Source organism: Toxotes jaculatrix, chromosome 19 (assembly GCF_017976425.1).
Source record: "Toxotes jaculatrix isolate fToxJac2 chromosome 19, fToxJac2.pri, whole genome shotgun sequence".
NCBI lineage: Eukaryota > Metazoa > Chordata > Actinopteri > Toxotidae > Toxotes > Toxotes jaculatrix.
Window position 1 is genome coordinate 14,210,036 of NC_054412.1, and position 16,540 is coordinate 14,226,575.

Consider the following 16,540-nt stretch of genomic DNA (forward strand, 5'->3'; position numbering starts at 1 on the left):
AAACACTCATCTTAACGTCCTGTTGGATTCCTTTGATTTAAAGGGAAAATTACAGAATAATAGTCAATGGAATTAACTTATTATTAAATTATTAACTTAAGAATTCAATTATTTTATTATAGAAATGTGGGCTGCACCTGTCGTTGATGTAAACATTATGCTTTCAGTTACTGGAATAATAATTTTGCCCATAAAAATAGCAAATACTCATCACAGTGACCAGAGCCCAAAAAACAAAGTATTCAACTTGAACAGGGTAAAATGGGAATCCAAACTTTGCAAGTCTTGTTTTTTTTTTTTTTTTATTGTATTGCTCCACTCATTTATTCCAGTCTGTCCCATAATTTGTTTCCTCCTTATGGTGTACTGTTGTTAGTATGCTGTTTTTAGTATGCCACTCAGCGTGTAAGGATCACCTCAGTTTTGCCACGGCTTGCTGATGGCAAACACCTGCTGTCACATAACTGATTAGGGTATGGCTGTAAACGGTGCATGATGCAAGCAAACACAGCAGCAGTTTTCTCAGTATGGATTTTGTTTTTAATGCCCCCCCTCCCCCACACACACTCTTTGAGTTATAGCCCTATAAATATTTGTGAACAGCAACCCTGTGAATAATATTTTCTTTTTTCTATCAAACCTAAAAATAATTTCTGGCCTTTGTGTGGGCTAATACATTTTCTCAGGAGCCTGTGGTGTTTCATTCAGTCCTCCAAACATTGTATAAACATAGAAAGCTGTGGACATTATTACATAACTTGCCATTTTTAAAATCAGTTTCTGTAAGAAAAAAAACCCCACTCCAATAAATCTTCCTTCATGTCTCCGCCTATTTCAATGGATGGTAATGATACAATATTTAGCTGAAAAAAAAGATGTAGTTTTAGTTAAATTATACTTTAAAAGGAACACATCACAAACTCACAGCTGAATCTGGTATTATAAGCAGCCCACAAGGAATAACTACACAGATAACTATGAGAAATCATTTAATGAATACCCAGCAAATAAATGAACTAATGCATAATACTACATTAATAGATTTTTTTGGGTTTATGTGTTTGCATCTATTTAGCAAATACTCTTGCAGGGCAGTTTAGTACCACAGCATCCAACACTGTGTGTCGCACTTTAATAACACAATAAGGTTGCACAGAAACAGCTCAGATGTTTCGCACTTCTCTGTGCTACACTCGCTGTAATTTATGGCACCTTTTCAATAAAAACAGGTTTTTGTGTTTAAAAAAAAAAAATTAAGTGAAAAGAAAAATTGCAGTCAGACAAAAGCACCAGGCAAACATTAAAATAGCAGCCAAACAAACACGAAAGGAATGAGATGGCCTCATTTATCCAAGACATTGTTCACAGTTTTATTTGAATTCATTTTAAACTTAGTGCGTTTTTTTTTCTTGTTGTCAAACCAGGAAGCACTTTGTCATAAAAGGAGAGAATAAAATGAACAATACTTCACCATATCCTTGCAGCCAATAAACATTTTATTAACAACATGATCACAAATACTCTGGTGTATTATTTAATTTTTTTCTTTTTTTTTTCTTTTTGTTTATACGATTGCAATATCCAAAGAAGTTTATTCCACCCTTGGTCTCAGGTCTGAGCCTGTTTTTTTCTGCCATGGTTCCACACATAGCTGTGTTGGCGAAAAGGATAAAAAACCTTTTTTTAAAAAAATGTTCCAGGTCAAATGATGAAAAAAAAAATGGGTGTGCTTGTAAGTGTATCTAAAACAAAACCAGATGAAAAGAACCAATATAAAATACAAAAGGCTAACATAAAATGATGTGCAATAATAATTATCAACATTATCGTTACTATCAAATTGTCATTATCATTTCCTCATTATTACCATTGTACTCACTACACTACTACTACTCATATTAACATTACATTGACAATCATAAAAATGATAGTAATAATAATGAAAATGATAGTAATAATAATAAAAAATACATTTAAAATAAACCTGTGAAAAAAAAGCAAAACAAATAAAATCATATGAATTTTATCCATTTTCCTTTAGGCCGAGGACAGAGGGGCGAACTGGGCTAACAAGCAGACAGAAAATGTTAAGAAATCAGAGTAATCAGTGCGACACTGTGTCCCATTCACACCTTTCTCTCCAAACAAACAAACCAAATGTTAACAACAGACATGTCTGAGGTGTCAGATCAACGTTGCTGCATTGCTTCAACACCACAGCTGAACAGGATGAGTAGATATCACAGTTTGGGCCTCCGTTGCTGACCTCTCCTCCTCCTCCTCCTCCTCTTCCTCAGGGCCACAGCAGCTGCTGCAGGGGCAATGGTTTGAAAAGGTGGTTCATGTCGGGGAGTGGCTCTGAAAGATTATGTCGTGCTAATTCGACTGAGTTCATGTCTAATGGCTGTAAAGAGAGAAGAGACAGGGATGTGACAAGTTAAAGCAAATGCAAAGACATGGAATGGCTTTGGGAATAAATGTACTATACATAATAAACAGAAAAATACAAACATCCCTCTAAATATATGTCTAATACAGGTACTACAGTCTCTATAAAGCAGTATTTATTCAATTAACTTGATTAGTTTGTAATATAATATCGGCTGTATCCTAATATTGTATGAATGAAGATTAAATTACTTAGGAGTTTTTAGATCTACATGAATAATGTTTTAAGCTCATTGAAAAGGTCATTTCATTATATTTGGAGAATCGGTTTGGCTTCATTATCCATTGATTTGTTCAAAAAAGATAATGTATTTATAGTATTTATATTTGTTAGAGCTGCTGCTTGTCTGTACTCTATGTCATGGGTTTTGATGAAATTACAACATTCAGTTTTCTGGGATTCTAGTGCAACCTAGTGGTCACAACTCTACACAACTACCCAATCCAACACAACTACCACCGTCCCACTGGATAGGTTTCCAATTAAACATTCATGAGCGTCAATGAGGAGAGAGACAGTGTTTCTAAATGTTGATTGATTACCCCTCTTTAGTGTTTCAAGAGAAAATGAAACATACCATCAATGATTTCATCCTTCACTTTGTGCAATTCACGGAACACCTCTTCCAAGATTTCCTGGGGAAGCACATACAAATAAATAACATATGTGTTCATAATTCTTTATTTACCATAGAAACCTTTGTACACAGGAAGCAAATGTCTAAAGCAAAAAGTACATTTTTTTTAAATTAACTCTTTTGACAGCAAAGAGGTCACATGCAAAAACAAGAGGAAGATTTAAAGCACACAAGCCTCATCCAAAGTTTAGCTGGTGGATGAGAGTTCATATCAGTTTCTGCATTGGCTTTTTACATGTTTTAAATTGTATTACCTGTTTCATTCTATCGAGGTCTAACGAGTCTGTGTCACCGCCACTCCCCACGGGTCGTACCCTGCATAATAAATAAAAAAAAAAAAAAATTCTCTATTAGATTCACTGCTGCCGTTCTGCTTCACAGACATATCTGAACAAGCGGTGCTGTGCTTCCAGCTCTCACCTTGAAACCATTGACCTGTCTGCAGAGTTAGCTCGGTCCCACGGCTTCTTTGCACCATCTAGACAACAAAGGAGCACAGTTAGATGGAGTAACCAGCAGGGGTTTACTGACATTTCCAAAGAGCAGAACCTCAGACAGACTGATGTGCCAGATGTGTACTGACACAGGTTGGAAAGAGGTGATACATGTGTAGAGTACATGTAATTACTGTACATCAGGGGTGATTTGCATTTCTGACTCTTCTTAATGGTTGTAATATTTACTGTCCTTTGTTTCCCCCACCTGTTGCATTCTGTCCACCCCGGGTGCTGGGTGACGGAGAATTTGGGTCGTCCTAAAGAAACACACACAGGAATCAATAAGCATCACTACCTACCCTGCTACCATCAAAATGATGATTATTATCATCCTCGTCATGCATGCTTTCATTTGAGGCATAATATTTAGCATTCATTGATCCCACCTGCTCAAAAAAAAGCACAGGTTGCTTCATTTTTTTTCCTCATTATGACTGTTTTTATCGCTTTGCCTCTATGTTTTCATCTCTATGCAAATAACTCAAATTAAGATACAACAAAGTAGCTATGATCATTATGTTCATCTAATTACTACCAATATGATCATCATCCCTACCTACATAATCATCCTAATTACAGCTGTAAATCAGACAGTGAGCACCAGCCTCATGAATTACAAATCATTTTCCTTTCACTCACATTTTGGCTGTCCTCAGGCTTCTCTGAAGCTGCTTTCCTTCTGGGGAGAAAGAAGAAGCCTCAAATAAGAACGAGGCATTTCATCTAAATCCATAACTGTCAAGAGTCTTAACTAGTGCAATAATAATAATCACTGATGAAACATGAACCGTGCATTGATGAAAGACTTCAATGACCAATTATTGTCTAATGTGGCTGCAGGATATAGATGTAAAATGGTTTTTGTGGTTTTCTAATTCCTTTGCTCTGACCTTCGCGCCAACAGAGCGTTCATCTCCTCCATCAGTCCTCCGCTCCCCCCACTTGTTCGGTTGGCATCGTTTTTGGCCCCTGATGAGCTGTCCTCAGGCTGGGGAGAGGAAGGTAGAGGTGTAGGAGGAAGAGCGGAGAGTCCAGAGTTACTTGTTACTTTCTGATATGTACAAGTAGGGAACTTTTCAAGTATGTCGGTCACGTCTGGCAGAAATAATCCACTTATATCCTGAGTGACTTGGAGCAGTTTCATTAGAACATCAAAGCCACAAAGATAAATCTGTGTCTCACTCTTTGAACGCGGCGCAGTTTGGCTCCAGCGATCATAGCGGCGAGTCCTGTCGGTGCGGGGGGCTCATCCCCGTGACTCCCTCCACCCATGGGTAGTGGAGGTGGGAGGGGAGGTTGAGGTGCCACTGCTGAAGGTGGTGGAGGTCCCGGCGGTGGTGGAGGCGGAGGAGGGCCACCCATGTTCATTGGGGGAGGTACTACTGGTGGGGCCACAGAGAGCACAGCAGGGTGGCCTTGGAAAGGAGAACCTGGAGGAAAAGTGTGATGTGTGAGGATTTAGAAAACTCAGTCAGGTCAGTTTATATGTACATCAAGTCAAGATGATGATGAAAACATGTTTTATTGTAAGCTAGAAAATAATTTTACTACATAAATGTCAGGTGACCTGTGTCCCTCACATGAGTACCTGAGTTGGAGGACCGTCGCTCCCGCTCCATGTGTGCCTGCATCTGCTGCTGCTGCTCCATCATCTGCCTAAAAGGGACAAAGAGGAAACACAGCTGCTCACTTAATATCACAAATGTCACATCTTATCTGGGATTCTGCCATTTTACTGGCCTAAAGGAACAGTTCAGCCAACAGTCTCACAGTTGCAGCCGGAGAAAAGTCCTCCTGCCTTAAAACCGCACAAGGACACTTCACACGTCAGCCGGCCCCAAGCGTAGTGACTTCAAAAAACTTCAAATCAAGCAATCCACCAAGCCCTTTTGCACCAGCTGCGACCAAACAGCACTAAATACAGTGAGCATAAAAGCTCTTAAAATTAAGAGTTAAGAGATTAGTGAAAACATCTGCCTTCAGAACTGTGGGTAATTCTCTGTTTTGGTAATTCTTTCTTTTTATTTTCATAGTAAACTTTTTTTAAGAGCAACTTCAGTTTCCATGGTTTCATTATTTTTTGTCAAAAATGCTTCTAAATTGTGGCAGGTGAGATAATTTTCTGTGAAGTTCTCTGTCACTCTGTTGCAGGGAGCTTTGATTTGTGTAGTTTGTAAACTTGACTTGTTTCACTTTTTACCATTACAGCATGAAGCAAACATCTTTCTCCTAATCTGCCCAAACCCATTCTCTCCTTCATCTCCGTCCATCTTCACCTCACGGCTCCCATCAAACCTTCCTCATCTTTCCTCGCATCTCTGACTTTGATGTGAGAACCATATGTATGTCACGACTCGAGAGAGAGAGAGAGAAAGAGAGGAGACAGCTCATGAAGAGGAAGTGGAATTTTCCAGCTGTGCGTTGAAGTGCTGAGCCAGCAACCTCCCCGATGTGACAGCAGCGAACGCAGCAGGAGCAGAGCTGCTGAGCAATTCTACCCTGCTACCACTGGAGAGAGCTCAGTCAAATTAATTTGCGTCCTCTGATACGCACACACACACAAACACGCAAACCCACATGCGTAAGCACACAATCTCCCCTCACAATCACAGCTATAATCCTTTGTGCCAGAGGTACAGTTTAGCAGACATGGGATCAGATAGAGCTGTAACTCCCATCATATTTGTTCTCTTAAGCCCTGGCATTTGGCATTTGGATGAACCAATAGGCAGAGCTGAAATTGGTTTAAAAACAGCAACAAAGACCTAGTTGTGCCTGAGTCTGTCTGTGAAGGGAAAAGAGGAGTAGTAACCACAGTGGAAGAAATGCAGGCTGCTTAGTAAGCCATGGAAATTGCCTCGAGCATCATTTTAAATACTACTCATCCATTTTTTTGGATTCTTCAATCTGCCCCTGTGATTCAGAAAAAAGACCTTCTTGTGTTCGAGCCGTTTTTTTAAAGCCCCCGTGTCTTTATCTGACCAATGAGAGTTAGTCCTGAGAGGGAGACAGAGGGCAATAAAGGGAGGAGAGGGATGAAGAAAGAGAATAGGGACAAAAGTCACTACGTGCAGCTGTTTGCTACAGGTCATGTTCTCTCTGTGTCACAGGTTATCAGACACAAGGGATGGCACTTTCTACCATAATCCTAACCACATAATCCTGACCACACGACCCATTCAGACGGAGTTAACTTGAAGTTCATCCACTGGTTTGGAGATAATTCAGTAAAATGTCCTGAATAAGCCATCATAGCTACAGTGAAATACAAGAAGCCTCAACAGTAAACATTTTGGAAGCAGACGGTAAATGTCACTGGTGGGAAGCTCTAAATATAGCAGAGAATCTTTTATCTGTTTCAAAAAATTCAGTCTCTGGAGTGTCACTCTGAATGTGATACTGTGCTTTAGTTGCATTGCTTATCTCTGGGACTCCTCTCTTATTTAAAGGCCCTGAAAACCCACTGTCTCAGCCAGCTCCTTGTTGTGGGTAATAGGATACTACATGAACACACAGCTTTCTGCCAACAGTCTTGGTAGTTTCACATCAGAGATTTCTGTATTTCATTGGACTGAAGTTTGAAGAGCTCATTTGGAAAATGGTAAGGTCATATAATTATGTCCAACCAGAGCTGATGGAGACCAAAACAGAGCAAAAAAGAGAATGAACATTGGACTTACATTCTCCAGGTGAACAAGAATTTAGCAAGTGTTTACTAACATTTGCATGATATCATTGTGTTTACAGCTTGTTTTGCTGCCCCCAAGTGTCCAAAAATCAGTTAATACAAGTTTAATGTTGCAAAGAAATACTTAAGCTTTTACACCAAGCTGGGGCTTCAAACACTTTAAACAGATATGAATATGTTTATTTGAATAAATATAAATAAATAAAATAATAAATTTTACCTTGCTCTCTGAGCTTCTATCTCATCTGAGGTCGGTCCATTCTGGACTTGCCGCTGGACAGCTGGACCTAAAGATGCAGATGAAAGCAAAGAGAGAGAAAAAGAGACACAGAGAAAGTGAAGCTGACCTCAGTAATCCATTATGAGCTTTATAACGTTAATTAAAATTAGTGCCAGTCAAGACAATTAACTACCAAATGACAGGGAATTAAACAGCAGTTGATCATTATGTCCTCTTTCTTCTGTAATGAGTAATGTGCGATGAAAAGCATATTAATCCCTCACTCTAGGTAAATGAATATAAATTAATTCATCCACTTTCACTGTCAAAGGCAAGTAGAACATAATCCAGTGTTACTGTACATAAGACAGATGTGCTCAGCCCTGTCGTAACACTGCTCTTCTGTTTACACCTGTAACCTACAATTCTCTATTAGGAATATATGCTGCTCCATTTGACTCAGTACGGTCTGAGAACAATATGCCCATCCCACACACACATGCACACATATACAAATCAGCCACAGACCCATGTGTACTATTCTGTAATGAAAAGCCACTTTCCGACACACAGCTGGTGGGTTAAGTGTTAGGGAAAGGAAAAACAGAGCGGGCGAATGAAGTCTGTTTGAGCTACTCTCCACAAGCAGATGGTACTTAATTGAAAACAGAGGAAATTCTGCTGGCTACGAATGTCGAGACAGTGAGAACACACTGCAGCTTCTCTGATATCAGTTCTAGGGGTCAAAGTTAACAGACAGAAGATATTTTTGACCTCTTTTTTTTCACCATATCTTTTAGGCAAATCTGTGACATTTTTTGAAAAGACTCTGAAAGCCCAAAAATGCATCACGGCTCCTGGTTTCATCAAAACCTGCTAGGACTCTTTTGTATTAAAAGACCTGAAGTCAGTTTACTGATAATGAAAGATTTGTGACTCTCTCTTGTATCTCCCCCTCTTGCTTCTGATGTGATATGAGCTACAAGGCCTTTGCGATGTAATCCGTTTAACACCACAAGTGAGACCTGCAGATGGAGAGCCAGATAGGGACTGTAATTAATTTAAGACACGATAAGATGAGGACAAGAGGACGTCAGCTCAGGGAGCACAATCGAATCAGAGTGAATCGTTGGTTATCAGTGAAGGTTTTCACATCACTGAACTCCTCTGGGACAATATTAATCTTCATTGTTCCTCCTGAGAACAACTTCAGGTTCAGAATTTATGCTCACAATTGTGTCTTGGTATTGGCCTTTTTTGGGGAATTGAAAAATGAGATGAAGTCTTAAATCCTTTGAAAGTTACTGGGACAAAGGTGAAACCTTCCAGTGAAGAGACTTTTATTTTGTTGATTAATGATATCTTTGCTACTAAACGCTAGCGGAGAGTTCTTGTCAAGGAGTATAAAACAAGAACAATGATGTCTTTATTTGGATCGGCTCCCAAAGACCCTGTAAGCCCTCTGTCTAATGAAAGCTGTCTAATGAAAGGTGTCCTTTACATTACAATTTTACAGCTCTACACAGTCAGGCCCTTTTCAGGGTCAGTGCTCACACCTCTAATGGAAGTGACTCTCTGGCGAGCTGATGGTGCTAATGGCTGCCATTGATCAAGTAACACAAACCCAAAAATAACACAGGACTACAAAAGACCTGACTCATACCTACTATCAGATACCACACTCAATACACGCAGACACACACACACATTATAGCACAAACAAAATTTCACCACAGACATGCAAACAAATTAGAACTTTGTTTCCATATCATTGCTTGTGGCACTCAGGGCTGTAAATAATGATTAGGTTAATGACGATTAGTCTATTGATTATTTCTACACTACTACTACTACTACTACTACTACTACTACTACTATTTAACAGCCAATTTAAGGCAAATAGGGTTCTGATTTATTCTGGAAAGAATTTCTTAAAACCCACAGAACATTTAAACTGTAGTGTATGTTTGTCATGTCTACCATCAGGTCAAACATCATCCTGTTTTGTCCGTCTGCCACTCTGGTCTGGTATCATGTCTTATTCTTTCCCCCTGCCATGTATATATGTTAAAAGATTTTTCATTTAATTGCTACTTAGCCACTAGGCCAAAGTCAGATTTTATTTATATTTGGATGTCTAAAATCCACCCATAAAATGTCAAGAAAATATGGAAACATCCTCATAAAATTTTGTCCAAAAACAGTAGGTAAAGTTACTGTTGTTAGAGTCGGCAATGTACTTAAGCTTTTACTAAACCTGTGTAATTTATCACAGTTTAAATGAAATCCATTAGCATGTAAACATTATACACAGAAAGTGTGGAGTGACAGTCATCAAAGAAGAAAGGTGTAATGTGGGTTTACTTTTTTTTTTACTTAAAACTATATGCACATGTATGTGAACTCTGTCCCATTCAGTTTTAAAAAACATTTCAATAGCTTCTTGTTTCTACTCACGTAGAATGACTACAGTGCTTTAAGTGGTGTTATGAGGCACTGATACAAGATGAAGTTGGAGTAATTTATTTTATTTGGCAAATGATAGTTGAATGACTTTGGCTATCACTTATACCAGCTGATGGCAGCACTAACTGTCCAATCAGCACATTTGTAGGAATGGACACTGCAAACGTTAAAGTACCAAGTACACACACACACACACACACACACACACACACAGACTTAAAATAATAATCAAGCAGAGGTTCAGGCACAGACACACAGAGTTTTACTACCTACATGACATGCTGAAGAAGAGGAACCGACTGTAGCAGACACAGAGGCACTGACAGACCCACTCCCTGCTGACCATCTCTCGCCTTCAGCTACCTGTCCTCCTCCTCCTCCTCCTCCTCCTCCTCCTCTTCCTCCCCCTCCATCACCTCACAGGCACCTCACCTGCCTGTCTCCCCTCCTCCACCCAGCCACAGTATCATCTGTCATCTTCTTGTAATCCACACCTCCAGGCAGCAGCAGCGCAGCGAGCATCTCTGGTTAATGTTTCAAAAGGTCGTGTTTGTCTGTAGGCAGTGCAAGTCTAATGCAACTTACACACACGAATATAACAGTGAGGTGATCCACATGTGTAACGGGTTCAGAGTGAGCCTCGTACATGGATCTATCGTATTAAAATGGCACACACACACAAAAAAATGGACAGCCAAAGGTCAAGCACTTTAAATTAAACAAAACAGATAATATCAGATAATATGGCTGGAGCTAAAGATTATTTTTATTCTCAGTAAATCTTTTTGTGACGCTCTCACCAGCATACCTCTGGTATATGTACTCAGTTAATGACTTAAAAATAGTTTTTATTAAAAAGCTTATTTTTACCTTTATCTACTGATCATCAAACATTATTTGGCTAATTATTTCAACACTGGAGCAGAATTTACAAAGTCAAAATATCCAAAATATTTTATTTTGTGAATTTATTGCCCATTATTTCTACCACAATCAAAGTATTGTACTGAGGATGAAAGGTCAGGTTTTGACCTCCTTACCACTAGAGGGTGTAGGCACACCTACTTAGAGAGCAGTGAAAGTCACACATCATTCTGATCTTTGCTTTACAAGGTGTAATTGTGTCTTATCTAATCAGGATCGTAGGCTGTGCTGAAATGATATACTTTGCCATAAGGGGGAGTGAAAATAAGAAACAACACAGCCAACAGTCTTTCTCATTCATACACACACATGCATGAACATGAAAGCTGCTATTCATGCGTTTTCTGCAGTGTGTGTGTGTGTGCGAGTGTGTGTGTGTGAGAGAAAGTACCCAAATGTGCACCGATTGTATCTCCTCATGCAGCTGGAGTCACTGCTGTATTGTAGCGAGCTGGTAACATTGAGGCTGTCAGTCTATCTAACTGTCAAGCGTGTGTCCCTTTCTCTGTGCACTTGTGTTTGGCTGCTGTCACTCGAGCCTCTTTGTTCGCCGTCCCGTGTTATTAGGCAGATGAAAAGATCTGGTCTCTAGCACGGCACCCAGGGGAGATCTTCTCAATGACTCATTCTAATTAAGAGGCTTGAGGGTGGGGGGACTGCAGGGGGAGACACACTGCTGCTGCTGCTGCTGCTGAAGTAATGACTGGCAAGCTGTGATACTCACTCTGTCTTTAAGTCTCTAATCCAATCACTCCCCAAGTTTATATTTTTTCTGTCTCAAGACAGAGCTCAAGAGGATAAGATTTCCATACCAACATTATTAATTCTCATGATGTTTTTTCTACACTGACAAGGACTCTAGTATATTAAAGAATAGAGATATTCTTGGATGTGATTGGTTGCAGTGCAGCCTCATCAATTTTTAATTGCACTTTTGAAGACAAATGTCACTATAGGAAGACTTTCTAGATCTGGATCTCCATGTGGAGACTGTACAACCCCAGTTGCTTTATGGCCTGAGAATATACTTCATGATGGCATGAGGGACGTAGGAAACTGTTAGAGACGCTGTAAGATAATAATGTGTGACAGGGCACCAGCAGTCTAAATGATCATATACATCAGTGGCCTGCTGCACTCAGAATTTTGACTGCATTATTGATATGCGCCCTATTAATATTTGGCTACAGTTATAAACTACTACATCGACTGCCATCTTTTAGACCAGGTCTCCTGTCCCAAATCTGACCTCCATGAGAATGATGATGAGCATTTTATCTGCTGATGTGACATTTCAGTCTGATGCTTAAATTAAACATGTGAGTGCTAGGAGCTGGCCTGATGCTCCCCAGGGGAGCTAAGGTGGAGCTAAGGGTCAGGGGGATAGTAGACAAGAATGAGTGTGTGCGTGCCTCCTACAGTGAGGAAACTGTCCATAATAAGCTTCCTAAGCATTTTTGCATATGTGTGGGAGAGGTGTGTGTAACACCTTGAGGGAAAACACACCTCCATCCTGAGCGCTGAGGACGTTGAGGGCGAAGAGCATGGCGTTGGAGAAGGTGGTGGCCTCCTCCTTGCTGGCAAAATTGAGGCCATAGACCTGCCTGGCATCCCGCCACTGGTGGAAGGTCGGGGTGGCCTGGTTGTACTTGAGGCCCTTCACTATGGAGTAGTTGATTACCACCTGTGGGAGAGGAAGAAGGGGATGAGCAGCTGAGAGGAAGAGCTGCAGGCCACTGCAGGAAAACTGCAAACATATTTTTCACCATGGAGCTTTTATCTTATACATCTATTCTGCTTCTCTGTCTGCGGGATGATATACATCTACAGACGGCAGGGTGGGGAGATAAATACGAACATGATTGCTGTTCTCATAACTCTGGTTGTGTTACTGTCCCACTGTAAAGATATAAAACAAAACATTCCCAAAAAGTCCCAGTGGAGAAGGATTAGAGCTTCTTAAGACCTTTAATGAAACACTGGGGTTCACACACACACACAAACACAAACACAAACACAAACACAAACACAAACACAAACACACAGACTTATAGGATGATAATTATACAGTGTACACTTCACTTCACACTGTTTTCTCCTGTTACACTTTCTTTCAGTAATGACAACTACAGCCATTTTTCAGTGCACGCTACTTCAAAAGAAAACACACAATCACGATCTAAAATAGCCTGAATGTTCTGTGTGTTGCAATCCTCCTGCAGAGCGATGAAATCTCTGAAATTAGTAACACCCTATCTTCACTTTCCTCACGCTGCAGCCCGTGTGTCACGGCTGTTACCTGCTGGTCCTGCAGTTTGACGCCCACCACTCTGAACGTGTTGTTGGCAGTGTTGTGGTAGATGTTGATGCGGCTGAATCCCTGCTGTCCAGGCTTGATGGGGACCCACTTCTTACTGGTGTCATCGTAGACCATGACCGAGGCCCGCGCCTGGCAGATACTCTGCTCACTGAGAGTGAGGGAGGGAGAGGGAGAGAGAGAGATTTTGTTAAGAACAGACTGTGTGAGAAACAACTGATTTATGGAAAATCCACCCTTGGATATTCTTACTCTGTTTGATACCATTAATTTATAATGTCCAACATGTTTCTCAAGTTACTGGCTTGTTCAGTCTAATAAAGCTCAGAAGCTATAATCCAGTGAGCAGATTCTCTGCTTCCCGTCTTTTCATTTGGGCAGTTTTCTACATGAAAAAGAGAGTAGACCAGTCAACAGTTCCCTCCAACAGCATTTTCTTGTTGCGTTTTTAAGGTCAAATTTTCCTTTAACAATAAAAGTGGATGCCATGTATTTGCATTTGTATTTGTAAGTGAGATAATTACAGTGAACAGGGCAACAACTCAGTCTTCTAATCCTGTGTTAATAGTCTAATCCAAATGTAATCAAGTGCTTGTCCAGCATCTGTTGATGTTCTTAATGAGAGGCGATCGTAGTGTGTGTGTGTGTGTGTGATACACACACATACTTCAGTACGCTGTAAACAGCAGTGGCCGTTACGAGGAGCTTCATGACCTTTACCGTGTGTTTTGAATGCAGAATCTCTGCAGAGTGAAGGGGAAAACACAAGATCAAGGTGCAAGTATATGAGGGATGAGGAGGAAAAAACACAAGGGAGGAACAGAGAAACAATTTTGACTTGCAAATGAGATTAACAAGAAGAGTCCCATCTGTGTCTCTGCCTCTTTGCCAAGCTAAAATTAGTGGATCAAACCCTGAGGCCAGGCGAAAGAGCTGCGTCAGAGAAGGAGGGGGAAAATAGAGAAAGAGGGACGAGTCTAGGCTTCTAGATGCAGCATGAGGTACAGTGAGAGCGGTGCATCATACATGATGATAAGGATATTTGAGGGATACTGTGAAAGCAATAGTTCAACAGCATACTAATTTTAGCATTTAGCTTAAAACACCACAGATTACAGTGTTAACTGGTAAGTAGTATAATTTAATAGCAGCAATTTTGAAATTCAAATAGAGCTGGGCTATCTCTTTCCCTCTGCTTTCTTTCTTTCCTTTTTTTTTTTTTTTTTGGTGCCAAGCAAGGGTAATCCGCTCTCTAACTCCATGCTTAATACGCAGACACAACAATGGTATCAGTCTTTAAAGCAGGCGGGAGATTTCAATGCACCGATATTTTGAATTTTTGTTCTCCTGCTGTGGCAAGAAATGACTTAAACATGCTTTGATAAGGTTCAGAATAAGGAGTTCACATAAGGAATGGTCACTGCATTCAAGTGTGCCTGACTTGTGCGCACAAAGCGTCAAATAGAAACACATTAATCCTTTCTGAAGATAAGTATTCATGAAAAGAAGCACCAGGCTAACATTAGGATATAGAAAAAATAATTCTAGCTTGCCCGGGAAAGCAGTAGAAATCAGCTGAAGCTTGTGCAACCAGAATCCATTCAAATAACACAACAACAAAAAAAAGCTCCATGTACTACCCTGCTGCATGAATTTTAAGCCAGAGGTATAAATAACTTTCTTTCAGGTTGTGTCAGACTCTCCTTCCACCACGTTATTTTTGCATTAATGGTTTTGATGTACATACATTTGAAATCAGCCTGAGCACCAGCAGGGCAACTGTGTGTTTAATTTATTTTTCTTTAACTTGTCGACTCTGTTAATTTTTAAAAAGGAGTTCTTGGCGACTAGCTGAAAATGGCATCGAAGGCCCAGGAGCATGAATAAATGAGGTTCTTGTGCTAAAAGAGACTTGAGCAGGAAAAACGGAGGAGACAGGGAGAAGGAGATGGAGTGGTGCAAAGAAAAGAGAGAGAGAGAGATGGAGAGAGAAGCTGTGAAGGAGCTGAGGTAACAAGAAAACAAGTTTTTCTGACTGACAGTTATAGGACACACACAAAAAATACACACTCTTACATGCGCATGTACACAAATGTAGGGAGCCTACACGCTCCACGTCACGCCCGTTGAAAAATTAACAATTGCTCCGCAGTGCATGAATAAATCAGATGTTTCTGAATTTACCTTGACAGCTCACACTCATACACACACATATGCAAGCACAGGACACAGTCGCACACTCTAAATGCCATCCTCCTTGGTCTGCTCATGACCAGTTGGTGCTACAGTAAATTTAAGCTGACAGGGGCACATGGAGAAATCTCAGAGAGCTGTTCGGGAATCCTCTCCGCCAGTCACTTCCATAGAAATGGTCCAATCACAGAGCCTGATGACTGATGCAGAGGAAATCATATACAAGTATAAAAGGTGCTTGTTCACATTAAAGCCCTGCTCCTGCCCCACTGTTCTGACTGGACCCTGAAACTGTAATTTTTCAGTCCAGGATCAAATATAATCTCATCCCTAAATGACTTTGAAAATCACAGCATAACCTTGACAGCGCAGACAATGATGACTACACCCACAGGCTACTGAATGCAACACAAACACTGAGAGCAACTGCATGCGTGAGAAATGCATGGTGGGCATTGTGCAAATTATGGCTGCAGCTCTTCCCCCAGACTCTGATGTTCAGCTCTGCAACTGCTGACTGTGATGAACTTGCTCAGAACAGAAAAGAAGATTTTTCGGTCTCAAACTGCTAAACTCAAACAACACACGCAGTAGTGTTTCCTTTCAGGAAAGCAGAAAACTGATGGTGAATACCTCACTCTCCACCCTAGAGAGTCCAGCCCAGCCTGATTTGAAGCTTTACATGATTTTATCACAAAATACTATTATACTAACCCTTGCCATTGGCTTTTCAGCATCAAACATGATGTGTGCTGCTGCACACAGGTCAGATACAAGCACTTTGCAGTTCCTTCATCACTTGTAAGAATATAACCGTCTACTCGCACCTGGACCAGCCTCATCCATTCATTCTAACCAGCGATGTCAAAGCGTTTAGTTACCTTCTCTATTTCTGGTGCCAAACTTCCTGTCTGCCTGCACTAAATTTACTCTGCCAGCATCACTCCTCTGATCCGCGACGAAAGGCACAACCACGAGCTGTCACAGGGGAGGGCTACGCTTTTGACTCACAGAGGAAACACAGGTAAAAAAACCCCCACATGCACACACACAAGAGTGAGAGATATAGTTTGAAATATACACATAACAAACCCCTAAAGCATGACACATAATTAGCACTGAGCCTCTCTTCTGCTGATGAATTGCCAA

General features: G+C 40.5%; 1 protein-coding gene across 2 annotated transcripts in view; it reads right to left on the minus strand.

The window, feature by feature from the left end:
- Positions 1-2,004: 2,004 nt before the first annotated feature.
- Positions 2,005-16,540, minus strand: part of evlb (Enah/Vasp-like b) — a 36,885-nt gene continuing 22,349 nt past the window's right edge. For both annotated transcript variants that reach the window (XM_041064627.1, XM_041064628.1), the window contains exons 2-13: positions 13,181-13,349; positions 12,388-12,565; positions 7,492-7,558; positions 5,172-5,239; positions 4,766-5,013; positions 4,474-4,571; positions 4,223-4,262; positions 3,789-3,840; positions 3,507-3,564; positions 3,341-3,401; positions 3,027-3,084; positions 2,005-2,404 (exon numbers count right to left, since the gene is read on the minus strand). In XM_041064627.1, coding sequence (XP_040920561.1) covers positions 2,367-2,404; positions 3,027-3,084; positions 3,341-3,401; positions 3,507-3,564; positions 3,789-3,840; positions 4,223-4,262; positions 4,474-4,571; positions 4,766-5,013; positions 5,172-5,239; positions 7,492-7,558; positions 12,388-12,565; positions 13,181-13,349 — 1,135 coding nt within the window. In that variant the 3' untranslated portion in view covers positions 2,005-2,366. The remainder of the gene's footprint in view (positions 2,405-3,026; positions 3,085-3,340; positions 3,402-3,506; positions 3,565-3,788; positions 3,841-4,222; positions 4,263-4,473; positions 4,572-4,765; positions 5,014-5,171; positions 5,240-7,491; positions 7,559-12,387; positions 12,566-13,180; positions 13,350-16,540) is intronic.